Below are 27894 nucleotides of genomic sequence, written 5' to 3'. Positions count from 1 at the left end.
GCCTATACATTATAGTATAAGAAAAGCTTACCCAGCATTATTCTTCTACAAACAAGCGCTATTTGACCCAATAGGAGTGCATAGACCATATCGCATAATAGCGAAGCAAAGCGTTAAGTAACGATCAAATTTGTAATTATTGATATATATTTATTGATGTCCGAAAGCAATTGATAAGCGATCTGATTTTCAGAGAAAATTTAAGACTTAATAAAAGCGCATTACGGCGCCATGATCTGAAACTTGAATCATTTACTTAGCAAAGTCCTTCGAGCTATAGAAATAAGCTCAAGGAACACCAAAGCAGAATCAGAAAGCCGCAATGAGCGTTCGCGGTAAAACACAAATATTGTATTAATTTCTTATGGGATCCATAAAACAACAAATTTCGAATGCGGTATATTTATTCTATTCGATATTATATATAATTATTTCCTAATAATCTGTCCTTTGCGCACATTATCGTTTTATCCACACGGTACTTGTGTTAATAATAAAAGTAGTAATGTTTGGAATTCCTTACTAATACAATCAAACTAACCAACTATCAGGGCTTGGTGTAACGGCAAAAATAACTCAAACAGATACACGCACACACACACAAAAAAATACTTTTTGATATGGACAAGTACATTTGTTCGTGTAAATGAAGATAAAAATAAGAATTTGGTAGAACAAGTTGGTTATGAATTTTGGCAGGCAGTTGGTAGTAGAAACTGAAATGTGAACAAAAAACAGCTAACAAACTCATGTTGATTGTTAACACAAAAGTTAAAGACAACAAACAACAACAGCAGCAACATAGAAAAAGAAACAGCCGCATGCCACAGTTCATTTCAGCTGAGCTCAGCTCAGCTGGTGTAATTTTGCTTTTGTTCTACCTGTTTTTTTATTTATTTTCACATTAATTTAGCTCGAGTCATCGGTGTTGCTGTCTGCCGTTGGTTTTGTGAGTGCGGAATTTGATGGTAGTAGTTCCTTATTCTTACATAAAGTTCTGGTGCTTGGTTCTATCGCATGTCATTACTACCACTGCTACACACTAACACCACTCATTTACCTGCATGAGTGTGTGTGTGTAGTTATCATTGTCATACCAACCAGGTTAATAGGAATATACAACAAAACCTACCCCTATCGAAACGGCAGTACCGCACCGAATATCGTGTTAAGACGTAAGGTGCCGGCGACAGGTTCTCTATTAGGGAGTTTTTTCTTCACTTTTACATTGTTGTTTTTGTAAAATGTTTTTATTATTATTTTTCATATCGTTTCAATATTAGTTAGTAGCTTAAGTTTTGTGGTAACAAATAAAATTCAAGTTAGTCATTCGTCGTCAAGGATACTGTGCGTTACTAATTTAACAGAGCTCGCGAGTCCTTTACTAGTTACCGTAGTTACCAAAGCCAAACGAAAAAACCATAACTTTAATTTTCAAAACTTCTAAAGAACTGCTATTAAATAACAATTTCGAAACACTCTACTCCAGTAGTTGGATTCACCCAACAACAATAACAACAACACAGCAAACATATTTATTTTATACGTACTTATATCAAACGATATGCATACGATTCTGAGAATTATTTACATATGAATATTTGTATATGTCCTGAAATAGCAAAAGGACCTTGCCAAGTGAATTACAACAAACAATCCAGTCGTTATAGAACAACCAGCAGGCAAACTCGATTCAAATCGTGTTAAGTGTTTTTGTAGTTGGTGCATTTTGCTAAACAGAGATAGACTCTACTAAATCGAGCGACCGACAAAATAACTTACAAAAAATTATATCAAAAAGAACAAAAAATTTCTCAGCGGAAACCAGTGACGCCTAGCATCTAGCCAGTTTTTTCCGGCTAGTGCTGAAATCGTAACAGAAATTCAAATTTGAAAAATAGTCAAGGGTGAAAGCTCAAAGGATTAACATGCTTTCTAGCCACAATTCTGCATTGAAATTGAAAGAAAGCAGTGCTAAATCTAAATCTAAATAGTGATTGAAAGTTGATGACATCTAATAAAATATTCACACATTTAAATGTATTGAACAAGTGTCAAGTTAAATTCTTTTTTTTTAATTCCCTTTTATTTATTGAAATTTTGATTTAACGTTCATTTAAAGAGTTGTATTTGCAAATTATTATATTTTAATTTTAAACAAGTGTTAATCAATAAAAATAAATAAATTTGTTTTGACGTTTGCTGTTCTATTCGACGGACCAACTGCAAGAAAAATGTAAGTTTTAAAATAATTTTGAAAAATCCAGTAGATTTTTAAGTTTTTTTTTTAATTATTTATTTAATCAAATTGATGAACGATTAATGCCTGTGTTGACTCTTGGCACTGGGAGAATTCACAGTTGTTTTAAATATTAATTCTGTGGTTCTTTGGGTGTCAAATTTTAATGCCGGCTTAAATACAACTCATATCAACTAGGAATGAATTATATAAAATGGAAATAATATTTAAAAGTTGCAAAAAACTATTTTTAAGAATTAATAGAAAAAGGAAAGTTTTGTAAAAAAAATCTTGGAATTCTTCCAAAGTTATTTACTGAAGAATAACGAAAACATACTCAGGCCAATTATTCTCTGGGTGTTTGTTCCCTTTCGCATGCTTTAGGTATAAGAGAGACAACAAATCTTCCAGGGAGTTTTTAATTCAGACTAGGCCTGAAAATGTTGTTATCCGTTATCATAGCACAAAAATTGCAATAGCAAGTGTCTTTCGATATATACATTTCTATTTCCAATTTATAGTGATTCCAAAGTTTTCTATGAAATCGGTTCTCTAGTATTAGATATATATTTGTACTACATAAGTTCACGTATACTAGTTCCGAAACAATTATTACAATTATTAATCTATTACACTGTAAATATGTCAAAAATACACTGAAAAACGTAGTGACATCTAAACTTATTTGTTATTTTCTAAAATCTAGTGGCATACTCCGTTTTGAAAAGTTAGGTAAAATCGGTATATATTGCGTTTTAAAGTATGAACTCTTTATTTGGTAATTTCTAATATTTTTTTTTTAAATATTGAACAAAGTTTTGTATGCTGAATTCGGGAAAAGTAATATTTTTTGAATTAGAGGAATCCCTAGTGAAATATAAGACATCAAAGTTAAATGTCGAATATATTCGACATTCGAAAAACTGTCACCAAAAAGTACCACCAATATTTTTTATAAATTATCTTTTGTAAAATGTCTTCTTACACTATGATAATACAATACAAATTAAATTCTTATAGTCCGATCTAGAAAAATACTATATTTTCGGCCATTAAATGAAGCAGTTTTTTATATGTTGTTAAAAAGCACTTTTTCAAAAATTGTCATTAGTAATAAATTCTTTAAACCTTTAAAATATGGAAGATCAATCAAAATCTCAATTATAAATATAATAAAGTCTTAAGTTTAATCTAAAAGAAGAACATTAAACTAAAGTTAAAAACAAGTAGGAAAGTATAGTCGGGCGTGGCCGACCATATAATACCCTACACCATGAGTATATTTTTACAATTTTTACTTTTTATAAAATTTTTATTTTTTGTAAAGAAACTTTTATGTTGAATATTACCATAATTCCAAAATATTTAAGCCATTTATTGATAAAAAACTAAAATTTCTAAAAAAGGCATTATATAGGTCAAATATGGGCCGATCCTCGGTAAATTTGGGAAAAGGATATATTTCTAAATAACAGTTAGTTTTGTTGAGTTTCATTGCGATACAAATGGTTACAAGTCAATTTTAGACGTTTAAGTCATTTTTTGAAGGGGGGTTTGTATGGGGGCTAGGGTCAAATATAGGCCGATCCTTACGAAAATCCGCAGTATCATTTATACTTATATAAAACTTATTTGTGCCAATTTTTAGAGAGATAGCAGAATATTTGACGTAATTATAGCATAAAAAGTTCAAATCGGGAGGTAGGGTTGTATGGGGGCTAGGTGAAATAATGGACCGATTTCAACCATTTTCAATAGGCTTCGTCCTTGTGCCAAAAAACATGCTTGGTCCAAATTTCATCAAATTATCTTGAAAATTGCGGCCTGTACCTTGCGCACAAGGTTTACATGGACAGCCAGCCAGCCGGACAGACGGACGGACGGACGGACATGTCTTAATCGACTCAAAAAATGATTCTGAATCGATCGGTATACTTTAAGGTGGGTATTGGACCAATATTTTTGTATGTTACAAACATCAGCACAAACGTATAATACCCTCCCCACTATAGTGGTGTAGGGTATAATTATACTCAAAAAATGCCTTAAAACATTGTCTATTGTAAAGTCGAATATATTCGACAAAACCACGGAAAGGGCTAAACTTATGTAATTTTTGATATTTCCAATAATTTAGACAAAAATTATAAAGAGGTTTCAAAGTGTTAACTTCAAAAATTTGGATTTCTTAAGGATCACGCAATTTATGTTAAATATTTGATAAGTGTGAAGGTACCACTAGATCTTAAGAAATAATTTCAAAATTTAACACTTTCAAAATGGCTGTCACAATAATATAAATACCTTTAATATTATATATTTATGGAAAAGGCATTAATCATTTAAAGACATGCAAACAATTAATTAATTGCATTGATTGACAATTGTAACAAAGTTGACATTGAAAAGTGTTAATAAAAATGTAATGGTTAACATGTACATACATACGTATACAACTAACAAGGAGTGGAATACATTAAATGTGTACTTTTACATATACATTCATAATATACTACAAGTATTTACATAGCGCCAACTAAAATGTAAAAGACCTTAACCTATTCAGGTTATTAAAATCAGTAACAATAGTAAATGTTGTTAATAAAACTGTTGGTTTTCTAATTTTATTTTATTTAATTTAATAGGAAAATAGATTTTGAATTTGGTCAAAACGGGGTCTCTTTGATTCTACTTGACAGTTCGCGTGTAGTGAACTACCACGTAAACCAGATTTTGAATTATTACTTAAGTAGTTAGGCTACTTTACATTTTAAGTAACGTTATATATACACTTGCATACATACATATAAATGTATTTAAATAATTGTTTAAACTAGTTGTATGAAAGGTCAACAAACTAAATCTCATTATTTATTTAATTATTTTATTGACTTTACAAATGGAATTTAATTTTCGTAAAACAATTTTCATTTAAATATTTAATACCTTAAATAGTTTCGTAGTATTATTTAATTAAATAAAAAGTGTATTTCATTTTTCTTATTTACATAATAATATTAAAATAGTTTAATTTGTTTATTAAAGAATATCGATTCCAGACACGTTTTTTTTTCCTTTTTTTGTAAAAAACAATTAAATTTTGAAAATCATGGAGATTAGGTAATGTTAAAATATTGAACAATTTAACCTAATGGCATTTTTTAGTTTTCGACAAAAATTGTTACTTATAATTTTTTGTAATATTACGAAATTTTAGTGCATAATACGAAATATTAAGGATTTTCATTTAATCGTTCAAAACTCTCGGTAACTGTGCAACCTGTGCATGTTTCCATTTTTGTATTGAAATTGTTTTGAACAACCCTTGTAAAGAGTACTGCTCAAAGGAATAGGACTGTCCTAAACTTATGCTGAATAATCTCATGTGGTGCAGGCGATGGTTGTTTATAGAATAATAAACATGAATCTCTACCTGCATTACATAGGACTGCTGAACGCATCATGTACTCCAATAATGTAGTAGTATGGAAGTAGTTTTAAGATTATTTAAATGGATCATGAACTCCAATACTTTTTGCAGGAATAATTTTCAATTACAATTTTCATAAAAAACTTTTTATATGTATGTAAATGCAAAGAACGTTTGAACTGTAACAATTTAAAACTAGATACTAACTCACTTATGTACATATTTATATCTTGATTCAAAATTGAATACTAGCGCTCTAACTAATATTTTTATATTAAATAATTATTCATAGAAAAAAATCATAAATGACACGCAAACTACTCATTACAATTAACTTTAGAAAAGCACACATATCCCAACATGTTCAATTCTTACACATAGGTACAAATGTATATAAGGATATACAGCAGAATACAATTATAACGAAATCGAAAACGAAAGACAAAATATTAAAACATTTTAAATTTCGCGATTTTCATTTGAAACTGTATAGATTTGGACTAATTTTGAGAAACATATTTAATAATAGGTTCAATTAAATTTTGTCAATATGTTGAGTTGGAAGATTTCTCCTAAGGAATATACGACTTTAACTTTTTAATATTTAATATATATTTACCACACTCTACGTACGTAAATTCTAATAAAAATGTTAAATTAATAAAAATAAATAGAATAAAAGAGTTTTATAAGATTTGTATAAAACAATAACAAAGTATGATAAAAACAGCTGTTTCCTTCTTTTCTTTGTGTTTACATCCCTAATCGATTATTACTTGCTTGGTTTTTTAATCATTTCAAAAAATTTAGGAGAGCCATGCTACTGTCAAATTTTTCATCCGTATTTTCTCTCACTTGCGTTTCTACACAAAATGTTGACAGATCATATTACGTGTGTGCTCGTGTGAGAGTGGTTTTGATAATACTTAAAGAACATTCGTTATTAGATTCATTATAATTATATGAAAATTTTCATTAGTTTTCCCATTTCGATGAAAGTTGTTGTAATTAGTTCAAATACGTTTTTAACGGAACTATTATACATTAGATTAAATCACTTCAGTACCAATGTGTAGTTAGTGCCAAAGAACTAGTTCAAAACTCCTTAGTATTGCAGTAGAATCACAACAATAGTCTTCACAGCGGCTTGCAGAAGTACTTGTAACTCCAAAAGTTTCAAGTTTATTTTTTAAGAATCTAAAATTATTCTGTTTGCAGACTTACATAACGCTTGAGTAAAAAAATTGAGTAAAAAATACAAGATTCATGGTAATGGTACTCCTAAGGTACATTTACGTCCATAATAATTTTAAATTTTTTTCTGCCTACCAAAATCTATACTAGAATAAACGGAACATAATTATTACCAACAATAGTTGTACAAAATTTACTAGTTTAACATCCGGTATACTAGTAAAACTTGGAATTATTAATGCAGCAACGAATGTTGCCAACATACACATAAAATATAAAAAATTACATTGCCTAGAAGCAATATAGTAAAGGCAAACATTTTCACCCCCTTTACTACGAACTTCTTTTTAGAATCGAGCACCTTTCCCGCCCTTTAAGTATTGTCAAAATATTGTTAGAATTTCATGTGCAGAGGGTAATTTATTTTATCGTTCGTTGAAATCTAAATTGATCGTTAGTTAAAACAAAAAAATCCGACTTTATGGCGGCTTTTTATTACAGGTCAAATACCAAAAAAAAAAACATTATCCCTTCTAAGAATAATGGAGGTGGTTTTTATTTAAAAAAAGTTTATAATTTAGTTCTATGAAAATGTAAACATTTTTTAACAACTATTTCAAATAACTTTAAAACATGAAGAACTAGAAAATGGAATATTTTCGCTTTAAATTATATGCTTGCATGATGTTCTTTAGGAAAATGTTATATTTGCATGATTTGCAAAACAAACAAAAAATAATAAAATATACATACATATATGTGTATGTATAAGTTACTGCTAATTAAGATATACTTGCACATATACAAAACTTTTCGAATTTAATATATTTTTAATAGTTTTTATTTTAAACATTTTCTTTTAAAACATTTTTTTAATTATTTTTTTCGTTTAATTTTTTTTATTTTAGTTCGTATATTTTTATTATTTAATTGAGACCATGGCACCCCAACAAAATTCTACCCTAATCGATGGTAATCTTGAAGTCTGTCCCTCTTTATTGAACATACCGGGTGAAATTAATCGTTATAGTCCCATACTACCGCCTAAAAATAAAGAAAATCTTGATAAAAACAATAATAACAATTACAATATCATTAAGAACAACAACAATAATAATAACAATATTAAAAATTATCATGAACATCAAGATATTAACTTTATTCCCAAGTGGGAGCCAACGGAAAGGGAACTACGTAACTATTACAAATACAAACATCATCGCAGCGGAAGTAATCGAAGTGGTCACAGTCGTCGTAGTCGTTCAATTTCTTTATACGGCGTCAATAGTACAATGGTGAGTGGCGTTGATGTCTTTATTACCAAAGAAAATAATGTTGAAAATAGAATGATTTGAAAAAAAAAAAATAATTTAACTTTATTAAGACACTCAGACGCACACGTAATTATAGAAAAATTTAAATGACTATTATCCAAATTGATATAATGAAATTACATAATTTTATTATTAAAATAATGTTAAAAGTTTAAATAAATGTTCATTAATGCCGGTTCAAACGGGGAAACTTCTGATTTTTGTGTATGAGAGAAAGGAATATCAACCATCTCTTTCTCTCGCACACAAAATCACAAAATCACATACTAGTTTCACTGTATGCACTTTTACTCCAATTTATATTAAATTCAATATTTTTAAAATAACACTAAATAACGGCATCTACATATAGACTATAGTTCTTAACTGTACTGAAGTTTATGTGAATTTGTTGTCTATTAGAAAATTCAAAATATATTTTATTAAATCATAATCAATGGAGATTATCGTGAAATAATTAATTTCGTTGTTTAAGGAATATTATGTTGAATATTTCTCTTAAACTTTGGATTTCTTTAATACTCTTTCAGCTGCAATTCTGTTGGTTTTTATTAAAATTTGTTTGATCAGCAGCTTCCTTCAAATGACTTAATGTATGAAATAATATTGACATGATTAGAGGGACCAAGTGCTTCACAGTTCCAATGACAGGGATAAAGTTATCAGTGCTAGCTGTCAAGAGGAATCTGTTCCGACTTATTGAGATATCTCACTGCTACAAGATGAATCTAATACTACATTCACATAATGAAGAGTAGTAGGGTCTTCTAAGAATAGACTGCACTTTCTAATTTGGGTGTTGTAAACTGCCAACTAATAAAATCCTCTAAAATAAAGGTTATTTGCTCTTAAAAGAATTAATTCTTTATAGGGATGAATTCATTAAATTGTTATACATATTTTTAAGTGAAATAAAAAAAAGTTTAGTTTTGTAATTCAAGAATATGAATGAAAATAAAATTCAATCATTCACAAAGAATTTAGCATTTGATATGAGTTAGTATAACAATATTATTGTTATACTCCAAAATAAAGTTCTGGTAATAAGTTTTAAAAGAAATAATACACAATCAAAAAAGAATGAATAAAAATTTTCTTCAAATCTTTCCCTGAATTCTTTCAAATTACAAAATATTTGATCTGCGTATTTATTAACCTTAGAAAAGTGCATATGTTAAAAATCTTTAAAATACTTTTAAAATTTAAAAAAAAAAAACAAAAAAATATTCTAATTAACCTGTTTTTATAAAAAACCAGACAAACTAATTAAAGAAACACTTTATCGATTTCTAAATAAAAAATAAATACTAATAAATTGTTTATTATTTCAGGAGCAAGGTCATAAAGAAATAACAATATGGCTTAGTGATGAACCCCGTTATGTATCCGGTGTCACCAATAAAACTACATGCAATGACATAATCAAGGCTTTGATTGATGATGAAATCAGTAATGGCAATTATGAATACTGTCAACGATTTAAAGGTAAAAATAGTTACAACAGTGCAAAATCTCAACAGTCATTTTAGTTATTTAAACAAAAATATACATACATATACTTAAATATATACATACAAACGAACACGAAAAAATATATTTAGTTTGTATGTTTAGATATTATACATAGTTATTAAGGCGATAATAAATTTACAATGTTTAATTTTGTTTTATTTTTTGTTCGTTTACTTTTATATTATGATGACTGTACTTCCGTTTCTTACCACCACCTATAACAATGGCGCCATTTTGGTTTAACTTTTTCTCCAAAAAAAAAATAATAATAATAAATGAAAAACGCGCACATATCCACTTTCTATAATAAAAGATGGAACAGCATCGCGTGACTACAGCGATTACGTTATAACGGAATGTTGGCGAGGTATAGAACGCAGCTACGATGGCAACATGGCAATTTTACCGGTTTGGAAAGCTTGGAGTCGTGTACACAATGAGGTAATGTTTTAATAAAATAAATACTCACATATATTCTCTCATACTCACACATACATATTTACTAAACCAACATGTTAAGTCAACATGATTGTTTTCTGTTTGCCGTGATTGCATAATTAAAATAATGAGGAATTTTTTAAGTTTTCCGTACCTAACTTGTACATTTTAAAATAATTAAGGATACCTATCTTACAAAATTAGGAAATACTTTTAAGAAATTTTCAATAAGACTTCAGATATTTTTAAATATATTTCCATAATTCATCTTTTGTTCGTAATTGGATTCGTTGTGATAACCAGAACGGATCACACACTGTCCTTCCACTAAGACAATTGAGTTCCCATTTTAAGAGCTGTAGCAACTAATATATCAGACTTAAGCCCCCTTCACACGAGCACACAAGTAATATGATCTCTCAAAATTTTGTGTAGAATAGAACGAATGGGATCGTCTAAATGCAATGTGTAATGAAACCATCACACATTGAAAGTATTTGACAGTCGCTCTCTTCATTTTTTGCAATGATTCATCAATGATAGATCAGGGATGTAAACACATACAAAAAAGTGAAACAGATATTTCCATCTTACTTTGTTATTGTTTTATACCAATCGTGTAAACACGATTAATATAAATCCAATGAATTTTATTCTCTTTTTTGTCATACGGATGGAATTTCATTTTACTTTTTCACTAGACTTGACATACGGAAAGCAATCTGTAATCGTCTGAAGTGCCCTTTAATATTTAATCTTACAAACATAAAAGGAAAACAGAAAGCCCATTGTGACCAATTGTTCTATTTTCATCCTCCTTGTACAGTAACTTGCTTGGGTCTATCTACTATGACAACGAGTCAGCCTTTCTCGACTGTAAATGTCTCATTCTTTGTCCTTTTCGAAGATCTCCTATCAGGAAGGAGAATATATTTGCAGACGGCAATATAGTTGATTTTTCTCAATAAAATTAATGGAATCACTTTAAGATTTCCACCTTTAACATTGTTTGAACTTAATAGGAATATTTAATTTTAATTAGTCCTACTTAATAGGTATCCGAAAATCCAAATTCGTTTAGTAAAATCTTAAAATAACTATTTACTTTCTACTTACGTATTAACTAATTTCAAAATTAAATTCTCTTTACAGATACGATTAAGTTTAAAACATCACAAAGATATACAGGATCCATTGAAAGCGTTAAAGAATAACACAACTCTATCGTCCATACGTGATTATATTTGTAAATTGCTCTCCTTTGGAAAGAATAAAAAACGTAACACAAAGTCAAAAAAATCCAATAAATCAACTAAATCCAAAATAGAAGACAAAGAAAATCAAACAAAATCAAACGATCTTATATTACTGCAAAATTTTAGTGAGGATATTTGTACGAAAAACGCTGAAGCCAAAGTGAAAAGTTCTAACATTAAACCCACAATGGAAGAATCGGAAATTCAAGCTAAAACTAAAATAAATAAAGAAAAGCTCTATAAATTATCTGAAACACGATCTTCGATTCGTAAACGGCGTTCGGCTAGTAGTAGACGTAAGGATAAAAGGAGCTCTCATGATAGACGCCGCGATAGCGGTGACTTTAACAACTTTCTACGCAAACGTAAAGATTCCTCTATACGTAGTTCTGTACGCAACAAATTAGCTCAGAAGAATGCGGAAATGAACGAACTTTACGAACGTGAATACGCTCTTACCAAGGAACTCACCAATAAATGTAAAATGTATAAACTTCAAAATGATTTATACACCACGTCTGATAAAAATCTCGAAATTTCTGTAGGGCAAATTCAAAAAAGTATTGAGGAATGTGCCAAAGAAATCATTCAAACTGAACATGAATTGTTGGAAGTTAAAAATGAAATTAAACATGATATTTCACTTATAAATAATCTTAAACGTTTAACATTGGACGCAGATCTAAATGATTGCGGAGTGCCAATCGATTTAGACAATATTTTAAAACCACAAACCGATTTAGAACCAACTCCAGCTGCCACCATAGAAACTAAGGACCAAATGTTCTTTGTGGACAATATCTATGAATTTTGTGACAATAATGCCAGTATGTTAGTTTAGCTATGTTTAACATATTTAAATAGTATTTACGGTTAACTTTACTTAATAATAAAATAATTTGAGGACCGAATAATTTATGTACATAGTACTTATATTTGAATAATTAGTATCGTAATACCGTATATTGCCAATTTAGTATTACTTTAAAGTGTCTTGTTAAGTTTATTTATACATATTATTGCTAAATTATTAATTGTTATATTTAATTATTTATATATTTATATTATCATTAAGATATTCATTCATAGTTTAATAAAACATTTTTTCTACTTATATTTATTATATTAATTACTATTACGCTCACTATTGACAACTCATTGTTTGTCAATAGTTGTCAACGTTGCGTTGTCGACATTACATAGTGTTGTCGTTCGTATGTACACATATACTTTGACAACGGATGTCATTGAAAAATTATAAACAAATTTTTGTCAATTTGGAAAAATTACATTTGTGATAAACAAATTAATAAAGCATAAATTTGAAGAAGAAAAAACATAGATAAAATGTTTATTGACATCTTCGTGCGTCGTTGCCATTATCGATTAACCCTTTACGCACAAAACTTAAACCGGGAAAATCGATTATACAGAACGCATCCGGTTCCGACCATTACGGAAAATCGGGATCCCATTGTACTATTTATTGTATAATATAGTACAAACTATTATTTAAATTTTCCATGCCTGATAGTATTACAATATTATGCGTTACATTTGCAACCTCTTTCATAGCATTTCACTCCAAGATTACCAATTAGAAATTGATAAGCAAGTATTTCATTGCGATACAAATGGTTACAAGTCAATTTTAGACGTTTGAGAAATTTTTTGAAGGGAGGTTTGTATGGGAGCTAGGGTCAAATAAGGGCCGATCCTTACGAAAATCTGCATTGTCATTTATACTTACTCATATAAAACTTATTTGTGCCAATTTTTAGAGAGATAATAGAATATTTGACGTAATTATGGCATAAAAAGTTCAAATCGGGAAGTACGGTTGTATGGGGGCTAGGTGAAATAATGGACCGATTTTAACCATTTTCAATAGGCTTCGTCCCTGTCCCTGAAAAAACATGCTTGGTCCAAATTTCATCAAATTACCTTGAAAATTGCGGCCTGTACCTTGCACACAAAGTTTACATGGACAGCCAGCCAGCCTGACAGACGGACGGACATGTCTTAATCGACTCTGAATTCTGAATCGATCGGTATACTTTAAGGATTGGACCAATATTTTTGTATGTTACAAACATCAGCACAAACGTATAATACCCTCCCCACTATAGTGGTGTAGGGTATAATGAGGATTATTTAAAAAAATAAAGCATTTGGTTTGTTTTTTAACTTTATTTCGGAATATTTTTACTTCTTTTTTTGCAAAAAAATATATTTTTTACAAGAGGGCTCAAAGGGGAGTAGGGCAAAATATGTACCTATCCTTAGAAATGTTGGTAGGGGGAGTTAAGTCTTCTTCTATGTAGAATTTAAAAGTGTTATTAGTGTTTGTAAGTGAATTTTGACCTTTAAGACATTTTCTGAAGGGGAGTTTGTATGGGGGATAGGGTCAAATAAATTTCGATCATTACAAAAATCGGTAGTGACATTTAAAGTTCTATAAAACTAAGTTTAATCAACTCAGAAAATGATTCTAAGCTGATTGGTATACTTTAAGGTGGGTATAGGACGAATATTTTTGTATGTTACAAACATCAGCACAAACCCAATATACCCTCCCCACTAAAGTGGTGTAGGATATAAATAGTGAGGCAGTACCAAAATTAAATCCATCAAAAAGTTTAACCATTCCTCCAAATTACCCCGCTATACACTAGAAAATATCTCCTTTGAAACTTCCCTATATTCAACATGCCCACGTAGTTACAGATTTCTGCGTAAAAATGATTACCCATTGCCATCACTATCGACACTTCGCAGATGAGCTACAAAACTTTGCATTGATCCAGGCATCCAAGCTCAGACTTTGTTGCATATGGGATTATTAGAGTTAGGAGTTGAAGAAAGAAAAAGAGTTACACAAAATTGGATTTACAGTAGTGGCAGCTGTCAGCGACTTAGGACCTGAAAACCAACAGCTCTGGAAATCTATGGATATATCCCCTGATAAAAACTTTTTTAAACACCCATCCGATGAATCAAATTGATTTTCTTATTTGCTGATGTGTCACATTTAATAAAACTAAGTATTTCTAAGAGTATATCACTTGAAATGCTAAATGTGAGAGGCGCAGGTATGTATGCAATGGAATTATATTGAAAAAAAACTATTTTAAAATTAAGCATTGCTGTATAGCTCGACAAAAAGTAAAAACAGCCACAAAGCTTTTTTCGCACATCACAGCAACCGCCCTTAAACGTTGTGCACAACTAGGTATATGCGAAGATAACCAAAAGTTCGTGGAATGTTCCAAACATTTTCAAATTTTTAACGATTGGTTTAACATTTTTAACGTCCGAACACCACCCGACCCCTTAGCAAGGCATATGGGCTAGCTCTTTCGGAACAAAATGTCATATTAACAACAATGACAGATGTTGTAATTAATTTATTTGTCCCCCAACAAAACGGTAATCTCCTTCCCTTTCAAAGAGGCATCATCCAAAACAATAAAGCTCTTCCACTTTTGCTGGAAAATTTAAGAATAAACTATGGGATGAATTATATACTTACTGTAAAATTGAACCGGGATGGTGTAGAAAATTTTTTTCTCCTTTAGAATTCAAATACCGATTTCGATCATATCTTTTAGGTATATTTATTAATTTTTATATAATTTTTTTCTAAAAACTTACTTAATAACAGGTCGCAATGAAAACATTCTTAGTTCTGAACCAAATGTACAAAACTGTGAAGACAGAATTTTAGAATTTCAGGCAGGAGATCTTGATGTAACTTTAAGTCAACAAATTTTCAGCTCAATAAACGAAATACCAATAGATGATTTGGAAAAACTGATTGAGACTACCTTCTATATTTCTGCTATGGTCTTAGCCGTAGGCGCAGCTAAAGGGCCCTTCAGACGATCACACTTTACGTACGACAAGTCTAATGAAAAAGTAAAATGAAATTCCATCCGTATAACAAAAAAGAGAATAAAAGTCGTATGATTTATATATTTTGTGTTTACACGATTGGTATAAAACAATTAAAAAGTCATTTGGAAACAGCTGTTTCACTTTTTTTATACGTGTTTACATAAAAATACATCCCTGATCTAATGAGACTGGCTTGTTTTTTGAATCATTTTACAAAATGAAGAGAACCATACGACTGTCAAATTTTCCATCTGTATTCATTCTCAATGTGTGATGATTTCATTACATATTGAGTTTAGACGATCCCATTCGTACTCTTCTACATAAAATTTTGACTGATCATATTACTTGTATGATCGTGTAGCCGGCTTAAGAACTAGTTCCTTGAAAACTCTTTAGAAGTATTTTAGAACCAAAACAATATTCCGAGGAACGGGTTCCAGAAGTAGTGGCGACATCATTAGTTTCAAGGTTGTTGTATAAGAATCTGAAGTGGTTCTGTTTGCACTCGTTCTAGCACTAGTTGTTTTTAGAAAAAGTTCTGAAAATTTTCCTGGGTTATTCTTAAATATTAAACACCTTTTATCATTTTAACTTTTAATTTGTTCATACCGTAAAGGTAAAGTATGGCGAAGGTGTGTCCACATTTGACCCCAGCATTCGAAGATATTTGCTTTTAAATTTTATCTTACCCAAAAATTGCAAATTAAAAATAGCAATTTACTATTTAGGTTGCATCATTTTAATTCCGAAAATATACCTTCGGAATTTTCAACAGCAGCAGTAGAACAAAATTGCACGGAAATCCGGCAAAACTATTCTAACAAAGGCTCTACTGGTTTTCCGTTGCCGGTTAAAAATTTACAAGCTCCATTGGAGGTGAGACATATGTTTTCCAATTCTGAATGCACAGAAGATCTGTTTCCTTCGGAATTTTCAACTCCAGCTATAGAATTTGGTCAACATTGCACGGAAATCCGGCAAATATGTTCCAACGACACTGCTGTTGATCTGTTACCGGCTGAAATTATACCAGCTCCATTATAGTTGGGACAAATGTTTCCCTATTCTGATACAAGTGCAGATCTGTTTCGCACCGAGTATGTGTTTTCATCGACTCCAGTAAAACTGGTAAAACATAACCTGGAAACACAAACCTTTTGCAACAATGGCTGCTCAACTGATCTATTTTCCCAAGACGATTCGTTTGCAGCAACATTTCAGATGCACGACAACCCGGCAACAGTTTCCCAGCTATGAATATCCCTCAGAAATACATTCGATAAGTAGTCAAATCGAACGTAAAGAACAGGGAACGCAAACGGAGTAAGTATAAATTTTATAAATAACTTTTTTTATGTTATGTTCAACAACAAAAAATTTTTACAAATTATCACAAATTGTTTTTGTATTTCAATACAAATTTCAAATATTTTTGTGAAAATTAGTAACAATTAAGCTGATTACACACCATAATATTCAGTGAAACGACATGTCAAAATTTTCAAATAAAATGAAAAGTATAATAGCGTAGATAGAAAATGCAATGAAACTCACTGAAAATAAGGATGGAAAATTGAAAGTCGTATGATTTTATAAAAATTTTTGGAAAATTTTCCAAAATATTCTATTCTTCATGTTATAAGAGTTTTATTTTTATTTAAACACAGAAATAAATGAAAACAGAAACAAAATCCAATTTAAAGTGAAAATGTTTGTTTTCTTTGATTTTTTTTTGAATTGAAGTAAAAATCTTACGACTTCTCTCATAGTGTGTAGGCAGCTTTAGTAACAACTTTTAGTTATTGAACAGACATATAATCGATACCCTATACTATACAAGCACTTGTACAATAAAGGGTTTCCACTACCTCATGAAAGGACATTGCAGCGCTGGTGTCGCAAAGTCAACATCACGGAAGGCATAATAAAACCAGCCATTGACTTATTATTATGTATTAGTTTGCACAAATACTACTTCACATCATCATAATAAATCATTTCTTTATTTTTTATCCTTTATCCTTTTCCCTTTTATCCTTTTCCGACAGTTACAACTCGCATGTTTGGGAAATCAGTTACATATGTATATAAAGAATATTTTGTTGCTGAAAAAGAAGGATCCTGGTAGTGTTACTAAAATAGCTAATCGTTTGGATCACCAATACAATTATTGATCTGGAAAAGGATATAACAATTATACCGACACCAGTCTTCTCTGTAACGCGTAAAAGAGAGAAACACATCAAAATGGAACAGAAGGTATTTTAATTGTATCAGTTACAAATATTTGTATGACATACATTTTGTTTTACTTTCTTTAAGTGACCATTGTACCGGCTGGACCAACTACTAAGAGACCCAACAAAGATCATATCGAAAATCGGGAATATTTGGACCCGCTATTATCAAAAAACTAAAGTAAGGACGGTAAAAATTTTAAAATTTTAATTTTCAAATGCGAATATCTCCTAAACTATAAGAGGTAATTTACTGCTACGACGACATTTTTTATAGTGCTTTTTTTAAATCGGAACTCAAATGAAGAAATAAGATCGTTTTAAAAATTTAACATAGCCGAGGTGTCCTAATTTGAGGACCCCCCGCCGGGCCCCTGGTTGGCCTATAAGGTCCAAATTCAAAACCTAAACTCGACAACACCTCCTTTTTGTGCATACCAAATTTCATTAAAATCGGATTAACCGTTTAGAAGTTACCGAATTATTTCCTTCTTTTTTTTTTCCTATACCACTGTGCACCGGTTTGATTATTGATAATGAATATTTAACGCCACGAACAATTGCTGATGTGTTGAAACACACGTCTGCGTCTGACGTGAAAATAACATTTAAGTTGAAAGATGATCAGCCTACAGTCACAGCTGACTTCGTCCAACTCATCAACGACTGGTTCGATATTTTAAATTCGAATTTAGGCACATTTAGTTATCCCGGCAAGGTAAATTATAGACAATAATTCATTGACATTTTTTATCAAAATTATTCCTTAAGGAACCATTTGGCGTAGCATTGACGGCACAGCTCGAAAATTTAGAAAAAGTTAACCAAATAATGTCCTCCCCAATTGTGCCAAATAAGAAAAGCCTTGAGCCTTTTCAAAGAGGCATTCTTATGTCTAATAGAGCTTTGGCAATGTTACATGACTACGTCAAAGATAAATTCAAAATGACATATGTATGTACCAGCCGCCTCAACCAAGATGTTTTGGAACATCTTCACCAAAGGACTTTAAGTTTAGGTTGCGGAAATACATCTTGGGTATATTTCCAAAACACTGTTTATATTTTCTATTTTTTTATAATATTATAATTTAGCTCGAAATACTGAACACCTTAGTGGGACAGGGAATGTTGGATATGACTTCACCGAATGGCTCAGCACTTCCAATTGTAGTGGTACATTTCTGGAAAGTATCCAAAAGTGCCTTATGAGCCTTGCGAGAAAGCTAAAACTTGAAGAATACGAGTCTGAAGAAAATTCGTATACCTGGGTCGATCAAGTTTCGAAGGGAATGCTGAAGAAGCCAGCAAATTCATTTGTTGAACAAATAAAGAAATTAGAAGCGGTTTTCTACAAATTTAATGGACTGGAAATTTCATACTGTAGCCAGATTAAAAATCGGTTAATCGATGTTAGTAAGAGTGTGGACTTGCCAGATGCTATTAAAGCATTCTTTTTCAAATGCCGAATCCATTTCCAAGTTCGTCATTTAAACCAAAGACTCCAAATTCAGAAATCCAAGCAAAGAATTATGGGAGGCAGTAAGATGCTCAAAATTAAACTTTAAAAGGGTAAGATTTCATTTCCTCTACTATATACTTTCAAAACATGTCGCAATATTTAATTAATTTTGTATTTTTTAGGTACTTAATTTATCAGCAAAAGCTATTGCATTTGTTTACAACCACCACAGCCTCCAAATGGCCAGTTAACAGCCTCCAACTGGCCAGTTTACAGCCTCCAAATGTCCAGTTTAGAGCCTTCAACTGTCCGGTTTACAGCCTCCAATTGTCCAGTTTACAGCCTCCACAACAAACCCTTCTATTTACAATGTGTTTCTGCTGCCGGTGATAAAGTAACATCGGGACATTTTTGTTACGTTTTAAGTTTAATCTTTACCCGCCACACAAATAAGAATTCGGTGACACTGTTTAATGAAACGGAATCACTGCAAAGTTATTTATATAAAGACGTAAGTTGTAAATTTCAGAAATTCTAATTTCCATAGCCAAAAGTTATTCTTATATTAACATTTCATCATTATAATTTATAATTTAGTATTTATTTCATAAAAAAGTGAATAACTTAAATGCTTTTCTCTTTCTGCAGGATACGTTTTTCTATTGTTTGGTCCTTGAACCCACTGATAAAACTATTTTGGCTGATAAAGGTGAAATTCGTGTTGTTATTCGTTAACATGGAGAAATTTCTGCTAAGCATAACCTCATTACCACCGATAAACGTAAATTAGAAACTTTAGTATGGAATTCAAGTAAAATACTAACGGATCCAAAAAATTATCAGTTTTTGGTTATATCGCGTTTCATTGGAACATTTGGACGAGCTTTATATTGTTGTAGTTTTGTTAAGCAGCCTCATATGTATGTATGCGTTCCCACGACAATTGGATCTCCGCTCCGGAACGACCCGATTCTCAATCGGCCAATTATTATCAACTCAGCAATAACTGTATCAACAGGAAGTTTTTACCCAAGAAGGACGTCCAGTCGTAGCCAATCTGTTACAATAACAACAGCATATATATGTCAGTGGCAGCAGCAAGTCATGATATTTTTTCCGGTTTTATTCTTCAACATCTCTTAACCCGAAAGTTGTGAAAATTCTCCCAGCACATAAGTTTCATCATCCATCACACAACAAGTTTATTTTTTATAAAATACCTTAATTTTCACTCTTTTTTTTTCTTTCTTTTAAGCCCTTTACCGAATTTATCTGGAACTTTTCGAACTTTATACGACTTCAACTTTGCGCACACAAGAATCAGAGCATTTAACTTTACGAGATGCTTTTCTGACAGAAATCAATCGAATTCGTTTATTTTTATTGCATATTTTTATTTTTTTTATTTTATTTGATATATTTTTAATAAATTGATATATATGAAATTACATACATATGTATTTATATAACAAAATAATAAATTTTTATAAAGGAAAGAAAATAAATTTATATCTGTAAAAAATGTAAGAAAATACACTTTTTAAATTATATTATTATATAATAAACAAAATAAAACAGAATTAAAAAAACCTGAAATTTATATAAACAATATTAAATCGTTTTTAATTGTTTAAAAATTTCAATTATTTTAAAATACTTTTCATAATACAAATTACATTAGTGTTTCACATTACAATACTTTTTCAAATAATACAATACTTTTTCAAATAATACAAATAATTCAAATAACATTAACATTAACAAATTTTACAATATAATTATAAATAAATAACATTACTTTTTAAAGTAAAAATATTTTTTTCGCAATAAAAACTTTTCTAATAAATATAGAACTTTTGGAAAATGAAGTGCCTAGCTATGGTGCCAAAAGACGCTAGGTTATGACGACACAAAAGTCGCTAATTTCCTTAAAAAGTGCTATGTATTTCCCATTCAGCATAACATCTTTAAGTATAATTATTGGACAATTACAGTTCAATCTTCCCTCAGTCCGAAATATAGAACATGTTCCTAAGTAGGAGCAAGAATCCCATACCATTACGTATCTTCCACAATGTTCAACGAATTTCATAGCATATTGGGAAAAAAATCAGTGTTGGAAGGTCTACGTACAGCTATACGGATCATATCAGATTTTTTTACATCTGACCACAAAATACTTCGACTCTTATTCAAGGGAATATTTCAAATGTTCTTTGGCAAATTATATTTTTCTTTTGAACCTTTTAAGTATCATATAATACTTTTCTAGTAATTTATCCTTTAAATTATTTTTAAACATAAAGAGTTTTTATTATTGCGCTTGCAACAGGTCACAAAAGAGTCATCTTCTGCATGACTCAATATTTTTCTTCAAGTTGTTAAATTAATTATAAATTAATAAATTAATTATATTTTCTACACATTGTTGTTCATAAAATTTTTATTAAATTTTGTAAACAAAAACCATATGATTTTGACACAATTGAAACAAATTCCAAAAACAAAATACATGTGGTTGTTGTAGATGTTGTTGTACAACAAGAGATGTCGCTACTTTATTAATATACTTTGGGTTTAATTCTTCTTTTTTAAAGAGCAATATCAGTTGGTTTGCTCTCAACCGGAAAAACAAAATCAAATCAGTTGCTGACACAAAGTATACAGAGGTGTCACTTTTGACATTTGAAAAAGTCTAAAATCAGCTTTTGTTTGATTTTGAAATTGTTTGGTGAGAAGAGGTATATAAAATACAGCTAAAAAAAATCATTGAAATCGTTTTGTGCGAAAGAGACGGAAATAGCTATTTGCTCGTGACGTCTCTGTATACCCTGTGGTTGCTGATCAGCACTTGTCGAAGCAAGGTCTGTGCGCGGCGTTTTTAAAATACACACAGAAATACAAGAACAAAATTTTGAGAAAGTCGAATTAATGTAGAAGAACAGTTGAAGTTTTTATATATAGACTTTGATATACGCTGGCTGTCAAAATCCATAATAAATATTTGACAGTTAGCATATACTTTATAGTTTGTAGTCATTTTATTAGTATACTTTTAATTTGAATGGAATTCTGTTCTCTGCTGCTTAACCAACACAAATAAAACTATGATAGTCTATGGTAGTATGTGTGTGACCAACACTGGACTAAAACATATTAAGAAGGTTTATCCCTTTGTTACTGCAATTCTTTTCCGCTATACGTTGAAAGAAATAAAGCATTTATTTGAAGACTTTAAATCGTATTGTAATGATCATAAATTAAAATGGCCTTTCTTTCAAAGATTTAGCTCGGATGCAAGCCGTCACCTTTACGGAGGAATTATTGAAAGTTGCAATGGTCAAAGTTATTTCGAATATCTTAAGAGTTGCTATGATTACAGTGGACGTCCAATAGTACGTACCCTCTTTATTACGAATGTCCATTAATACGAATGACAAAATTGTTGCATTGTCTACTCTATAGTACAAATAAAGGCACAATTTTTCTGTTCAATAGTACGAATAACGCATTTTTATGGGAATTTTGGTTTTATTCACGTATGAATGAAGTTTTTATTATGTTTTTATACCCTTCACATTCGTAAGAAGGGTATATATAAGTTTGTCATTCTGTTTGTAATTTCTATAATATAATTTTCCGACCCTATAAAGTGTATATATTCTGGATCCTTATAGATAGCGGATTCGATTAAGCCATGTCCGTCTGTCTGTCCGTCTGTTGAAATCAGTTTTTAGAGGACCCCAGATATCGGCGAGATCCGAATATAATAATTCTGTTAGACATGCTTTCGAGAAGACCGCTATTTTAAATCAGCAAAATCGGTCGGTGAATAACGGAGATATGAGCAAAAATCCGAGACAATCTCTGAAAATTTCATCAAAAAATGTCAATTTGTTCATGCTTTGTTAAATAAACAACAACAACACTGTATAATGGATACAGATGTACACGTTTGTGTAGATGTATTTGGTTTTATTCAACTGTGTATTTTGTTTCGTATGTTTGGATGCTGTTGGCGTCATTGAGTTGTGTAATTTGTTTTTGTGAATTCTGTTCGTATATTTTGATGTAGGTTCGTTTTTTAGCGTTGTTTATTTTGTTTTTCTGTGTTTTTCGTTATGTATGTTTAGATGACTGTTGGATTACATGCCTTGTGTATTTTGTTATACCCTCCACCACCATCAGTGGTGATAGAGGGTATATATAACTTTGTCATTCCGTGTGTAACACCAAGAAATATTCATCTAAGACCCAACAAAGTATATATACAAAAGCCTACAATTGTTTAACTATTTACATTAAAGTATTAAGAAAACTTGCGAATGGTAATAATTTTGACGAATTTTGAGTAACGTACAAGTGAAGTCTTTGTAGCTTACAAGGACATTTTTAAATACATTTATGATCCCAAAAATGAAATTTTGCAAAATTTTTCACAAGTTCTTAAAATGTTTGCTTTTGAATATTTTTGCATGTTCCTCTGATTTTATAATTCAAAATAACAAAAAGCTCAATTTACGCCATAATTCAAATTATTTCCTATATAAGTGCGAATATGCTATGCCAAAAACTGATATTTTGAATAATTTACCAATCTCCTATGCAGGGAACATTACCGAGATATATTAAATACGAGATACATATATAACATACTGTTTATAATAAATTAGCTAACCAAATGTAACAATTTTCGTATTTTATTAGGGAGCCCGGTAAAAAAAAACTTTAAGACTGGAAAAAACCTGGTGACAAACTTTAACATCCATGGTTTAAAGCGTAAAGTGATGTCACACGCATAAGCTTGTAATGAATTTATCTCCTAAGTGTCTTTTGCTAGTACAATAATGAATAGTGTTCAAAAGTTTAAAACTACGGACAAAAACATGAAAAGAAGATGAAAAAAATTAGTTAGTGACACGTTTTTTTTTTTAATTTTATAAACTTTCAGAACCGATTACGCTTAGAAATGAAGACCTAGAGTTTTACAATTTGTGTATATAATCCTGTAAAAAAATTATTTAATATTTTATTCTAACCAAAGTCATTAACAATTTAGTTCAATTTCAAAGTAATTAAAACAACTGGTACCATGTGTTTTGCAAAGAATATGGCAACATTAAATAATAAAATTTACTAAGAATTTAAAAGCTTATTGGTCACAATAATTTTAAAATTATTTTAAAATCAGAAAATGCTTCTATTTAATAACATCATACCTTTAGCTATTCGCTTATTTTTCATTTTTATCAAACATTCAAATTAAATGTACCTACATATACAGATATAACAAATTTATAAAATTCAGTTTTATAATTTTTCAACAACAAGATATTTTTAATATTAAACAAAAAATCAAAATTAATTAAAAGTTAAACTTTTGTAATACAAAGTGACAAAAAACACACAAGATATTTAAAAAATTGTATTCTTTTCTTTTTGGGTTACAATACAGTATCGTTCGATGGTGCTTAATAAAAATGAACAAAAGTTCATATATATAAATATATTGTACTCCAAGTATAAAACATTTTATAAAATATTTTTGTGTGCTTGTACACGTCTTAAAAAGATCGAGATACCAGTACAAGTAGCAGAACTTAAAAAATAAGAAGACCTTATCAAAAAGGTATCCCAAAAATACTTTTCCAACAAAAGGGGTAAATGTACAATACGTATACATGGAAACAGATTATATTAAAAGCTTATGAAATGTTGTGAACTATTTTTATGAATTCCCATTTTATGTTAAAAAGAAAATAATATTAAATTGAAATAACAAAGATGTGCAATCACCCAAGTATTTAAAAGAACCAACAAATCTTTTGAAATATTTTTAAGGACTTTTGAAAGGCAAATGTTAAAATAATTGTTTCAACTTAATAACAATAATAATAAAATTAAAAATAAAACACATATATGTAATGTTTTTAAAAAAATCAATTTATGTACGTATGTTTAGGATATAAAAGGATACAAGTTTAAAAAAATTACAGATTAATTTGTTGCACTTAAATGGGCAACGATTCATGCAGCCAAACACTTTTACCACCCTCAGCAAAATCAGCAGCCGTATGATCTTCACCTCTCAAAATCCATTTGGTAGTTAAAAGTCCTTCTACACCTACTGGTCCTCTAGCATGGATTCGTGCAGTTGAAATACCCACTTCAGCTCCCAAGCCAAAGCGGAAACCATCAGCAAAACGAGAGCTAGCGTTATGGAATACACAAGCACTATCAACCGAGTTCAAAAAGTGTTGAGCGGAAGATTCTGTTAATAAAAAAATGCATATTAAATGGTATTATTATTGTAGATGAAAATTTTAAGTTTTTAGTAGATTATAAAAAATTCCTACTAAATAGTTGAGAACTTGTTATTTACAGTTTTAATTACTTTCTCATGTCAGTGTTATCAAATTTAAATGCCTCCCTAATTCTATTTCTTGATAAGTATTATTAGTTCTACTTAACTTATTCGACGAAAATGTATACAAATTAATTATTTTATTTAATTATTTTTTTCGAATATTTGGTTCTTCCACCAAGAACCAAATCTTAATTTATTAATGAAATATGTGCGTTTATGTAATTATCGGAAGTAGTCCTCATGTGGTAACAATGACCAATTATAATCTGATACGAGGAATATTTTGCAGAAAGATATATGTATGTGAAGAAACAAGTTAGAGTGCTATATTCGGCTGTGCCGAATCTTAAATACTTACCCTCCACCAGCTACTTCTGTGTTATTACTTTTCTAATGGATCAAATATTTGTAGAAATAAGTTTTCTCATGTCTTTAATAGAAAAAATCCCAAAAGTTAAATCTATTACAATTCCAAGATTTATTGAACATTATAAATTTAGTAATTTGCATGTATGTAAGTGTGTGAAAGATTTAGAGATTTTCAAAATACAAATACATATATAATTTTGTTCTACACAAAATTTTGTTTAACACAAATTGATAATGCTCTTTAAATATGGTTAAAGCGCTTTTAGAGGCTAGACCTAGTATAGGAAAAATAGAAGTATACACTTATATAAACTAATATTTTTGCCAAATTATGTATCAATAGCTAAATTTGGTAATAAGCAGGGAAACCAAAATATGCAAATGCATGTTTTTTGTGGTGCGTCGTATGGACTCATGGATGAGATATTTATACGTTTCAGACCAATTTAAGAATTTTGGCATCGATTTGTTAGAGCATATTTTGGATATTTTACCTATAAGAGCATAATTTTGCATGATTTGACTTTTTTTAGCATATTTAAGGCATATTTTCGAGTTTTTAGAGCATTTTTTACTCTTTTAGTGCATATTTTGATGTTTTCGTTTTTGTACATTTTCAAAACTTTATTTAAAAAAATAAAATTTAATTTTTTTATTTTCAGCCTATTTTGCAATATTGAAAAAACTCGTTTGTAGAACTTAAAAACTGCAAAAAATACAGCATTACATTTTAATCAGACATTACATTTTAAATCAGACATAAAACCTATTACTTTTGATTTCATGAGACCAATCCATTTTTATAGTTTAAAGAACTAGTTATTGGAATTTATGACAAAACCGATTAAAATGTCAGTTTAGAAGCTATGAATACAATCGGTAGAAATGTGTCAAACTTTGTCGTTTGAAATATGTTTTTTGGGGACCGATCGTAAAACAATTTTATAGTGAATTTATGTATATAAGAGCAATATTTTTGATAAATGTATGGATATCAATATTTGGTTATGAGTTATGTGCGTTTTTTCTGTAATGAGTTATTTGCGTTTTAGTTATTTTCCGGACAAGACCTTGTATGGGAGCTATGACCAGTTATAGGCCGATGGAAAAATTTCTTAGTAATATTTTTTGTATATGATCAATACTTGTACCAAATTGTATATGGATATCTTAATTAAGTAATGATTTGTACGTGTTTAAGTGTTTTTCGGAAGGCGAACTAGTATGGGAGCTATGACCAATTGTGGACCGATCGGAAAAAGATTTCGTGGTAGTATTCCTTTATGTGAGAACAATACCTGCAACAAATTTTATATGGATATCTTAATTTACTAATGAATTATGTGCGTTTAGGTGATTTTCGGGAGGGGACCTTGTATGGGAGCTATGACCAAATATGGACCGATCCAAAAAATCTTTCATTGTAATATTTCTGTATATAAAAGCGATACTAGTACCAAATTTTATATCGATATCTTGATTAACTAATGAGTTATGCGGGTTTAACTGATTTTCGGGAGGGGACCTTGTATGGGAGCTATGACCAATTATGGACCGATCCAAATAAACTTTCATGGTTATATTTCTGTACATAAGAGCAATACTTGTACCAAATTTTATATGGATATCTTAATTAAGAAATGAGTTATGTGCGTTTAAGTTATTTTCGGGAGGGGACCTTGTATGGGAGCTATGACCAATTATGGACCGATCCAAAAAAAGCTTTCATTGTAATATTCCTGTATATAAGATAAATATTTGGACCAAACCTTATAGCGATATCTTAATTTGGTAATGAGTTATGCGGGTTTAACTGATTTTCGGGAGGGGACCTTGTATGGGAGCTATGACCAATTATGGACCGATCCAAAAAAACTTTCATTGTAATATTTCTGTATATAAGAGCAATACTTGTACCAAATTTTATATTGATATCTTAATTTAGTAATGAGTTATGCGTGTTTAAGTGATTTTCGGGAGGGGACCTTGTATGGAAGCTATAACCAAATATGGACTGATCCAAAAAATATTTCATTGTAATATTTCTGCATATAAAAGCAATACTTGTACCAAATTTTATATCGATATCTTGATTTACTAATGAGTTATGCGGGTTTAACTGATTTTCGGGAGGGGACCTTGTATGGGAGCTATGAC

General features: G+C 30.1%; 2 protein-coding genes across 2 annotated transcripts; one reads left to right on the top strand and one right to left on the bottom strand.

Moving 5' to 3' along the window:
• The first annotated feature begins 1316 nt into the window (after positions 1-1316).
• On the top strand, positions 1317-12724 carry LOC111688993 (probable protein phosphatase DDB_G0279461). The gene is made up of 5 exons (XM_046953081.1): positions 1317-2236; positions 7772-8158; positions 9529-9682; positions 10023-10150; positions 11300-12724. Exons 2-5 carry the CDS (start codon positions 7802-7804, stop codon positions 12242-12244), a joined length of 1584 nt encoding a protein of 527 aa, XP_046809037.1. The 5' UTR covers positions 1317-2236; positions 7772-7801; the 3' UTR covers positions 12245-12724.
• A 12199-nt stretch (positions 12725-24923) lies between these two features.
• Positions 24924-25303, bottom strand: LOC124420037 (delta-1-pyrroline-5-carboxylate synthase-like; the record flags this gene model as incomplete). Its single annotated transcript, XM_046951564.1, has 1 exon — positions 24924-25303. A coding segment is annotated over one exon (291 nt), but the record flags the coding sequence as incomplete, so codon positions are not given.
• Positions 25304-27894: the final 2591 nt, after the last annotated feature.

The sequence above is a fragment of the Lucilia cuprina genome, chromosome 5, assembly GCF_022045245.1.
Source record: "Lucilia cuprina isolate Lc7/37 chromosome 5, ASM2204524v1, whole genome shotgun sequence".
Lineage (NCBI taxonomy): Eukaryota > Metazoa > Arthropoda > Insecta > Diptera > Calliphoridae > Lucilia > Lucilia cuprina.
This window is presented reverse-complemented; position numbering and strand designations above follow the sequence as displayed.

Bases quoted from the DNA above. Each gene is read 5' to 3' on its own strand.
- LOC111688993 (XM_046953081.1), top strand. From the start codon at position 7,802: ATGGCACCCCAACAAAATTCTACCCTAATCGATGGTAATCTTGAAGTC. The intron at 9,683-10,022 runs GTAAAAATAGTT...CTATAATAAAAG, and splicing joins ATACTGTCAACGATTTAAAG to ATGGAACAGCATCGCGTGAC. The intron at 10,151-11,299 runs GTAATGTTTTAA...TTCTCTTTACAG, and splicing joins GGAGTCGTGTACACAATGAG to ATACGATTAAGTTTAAAACA.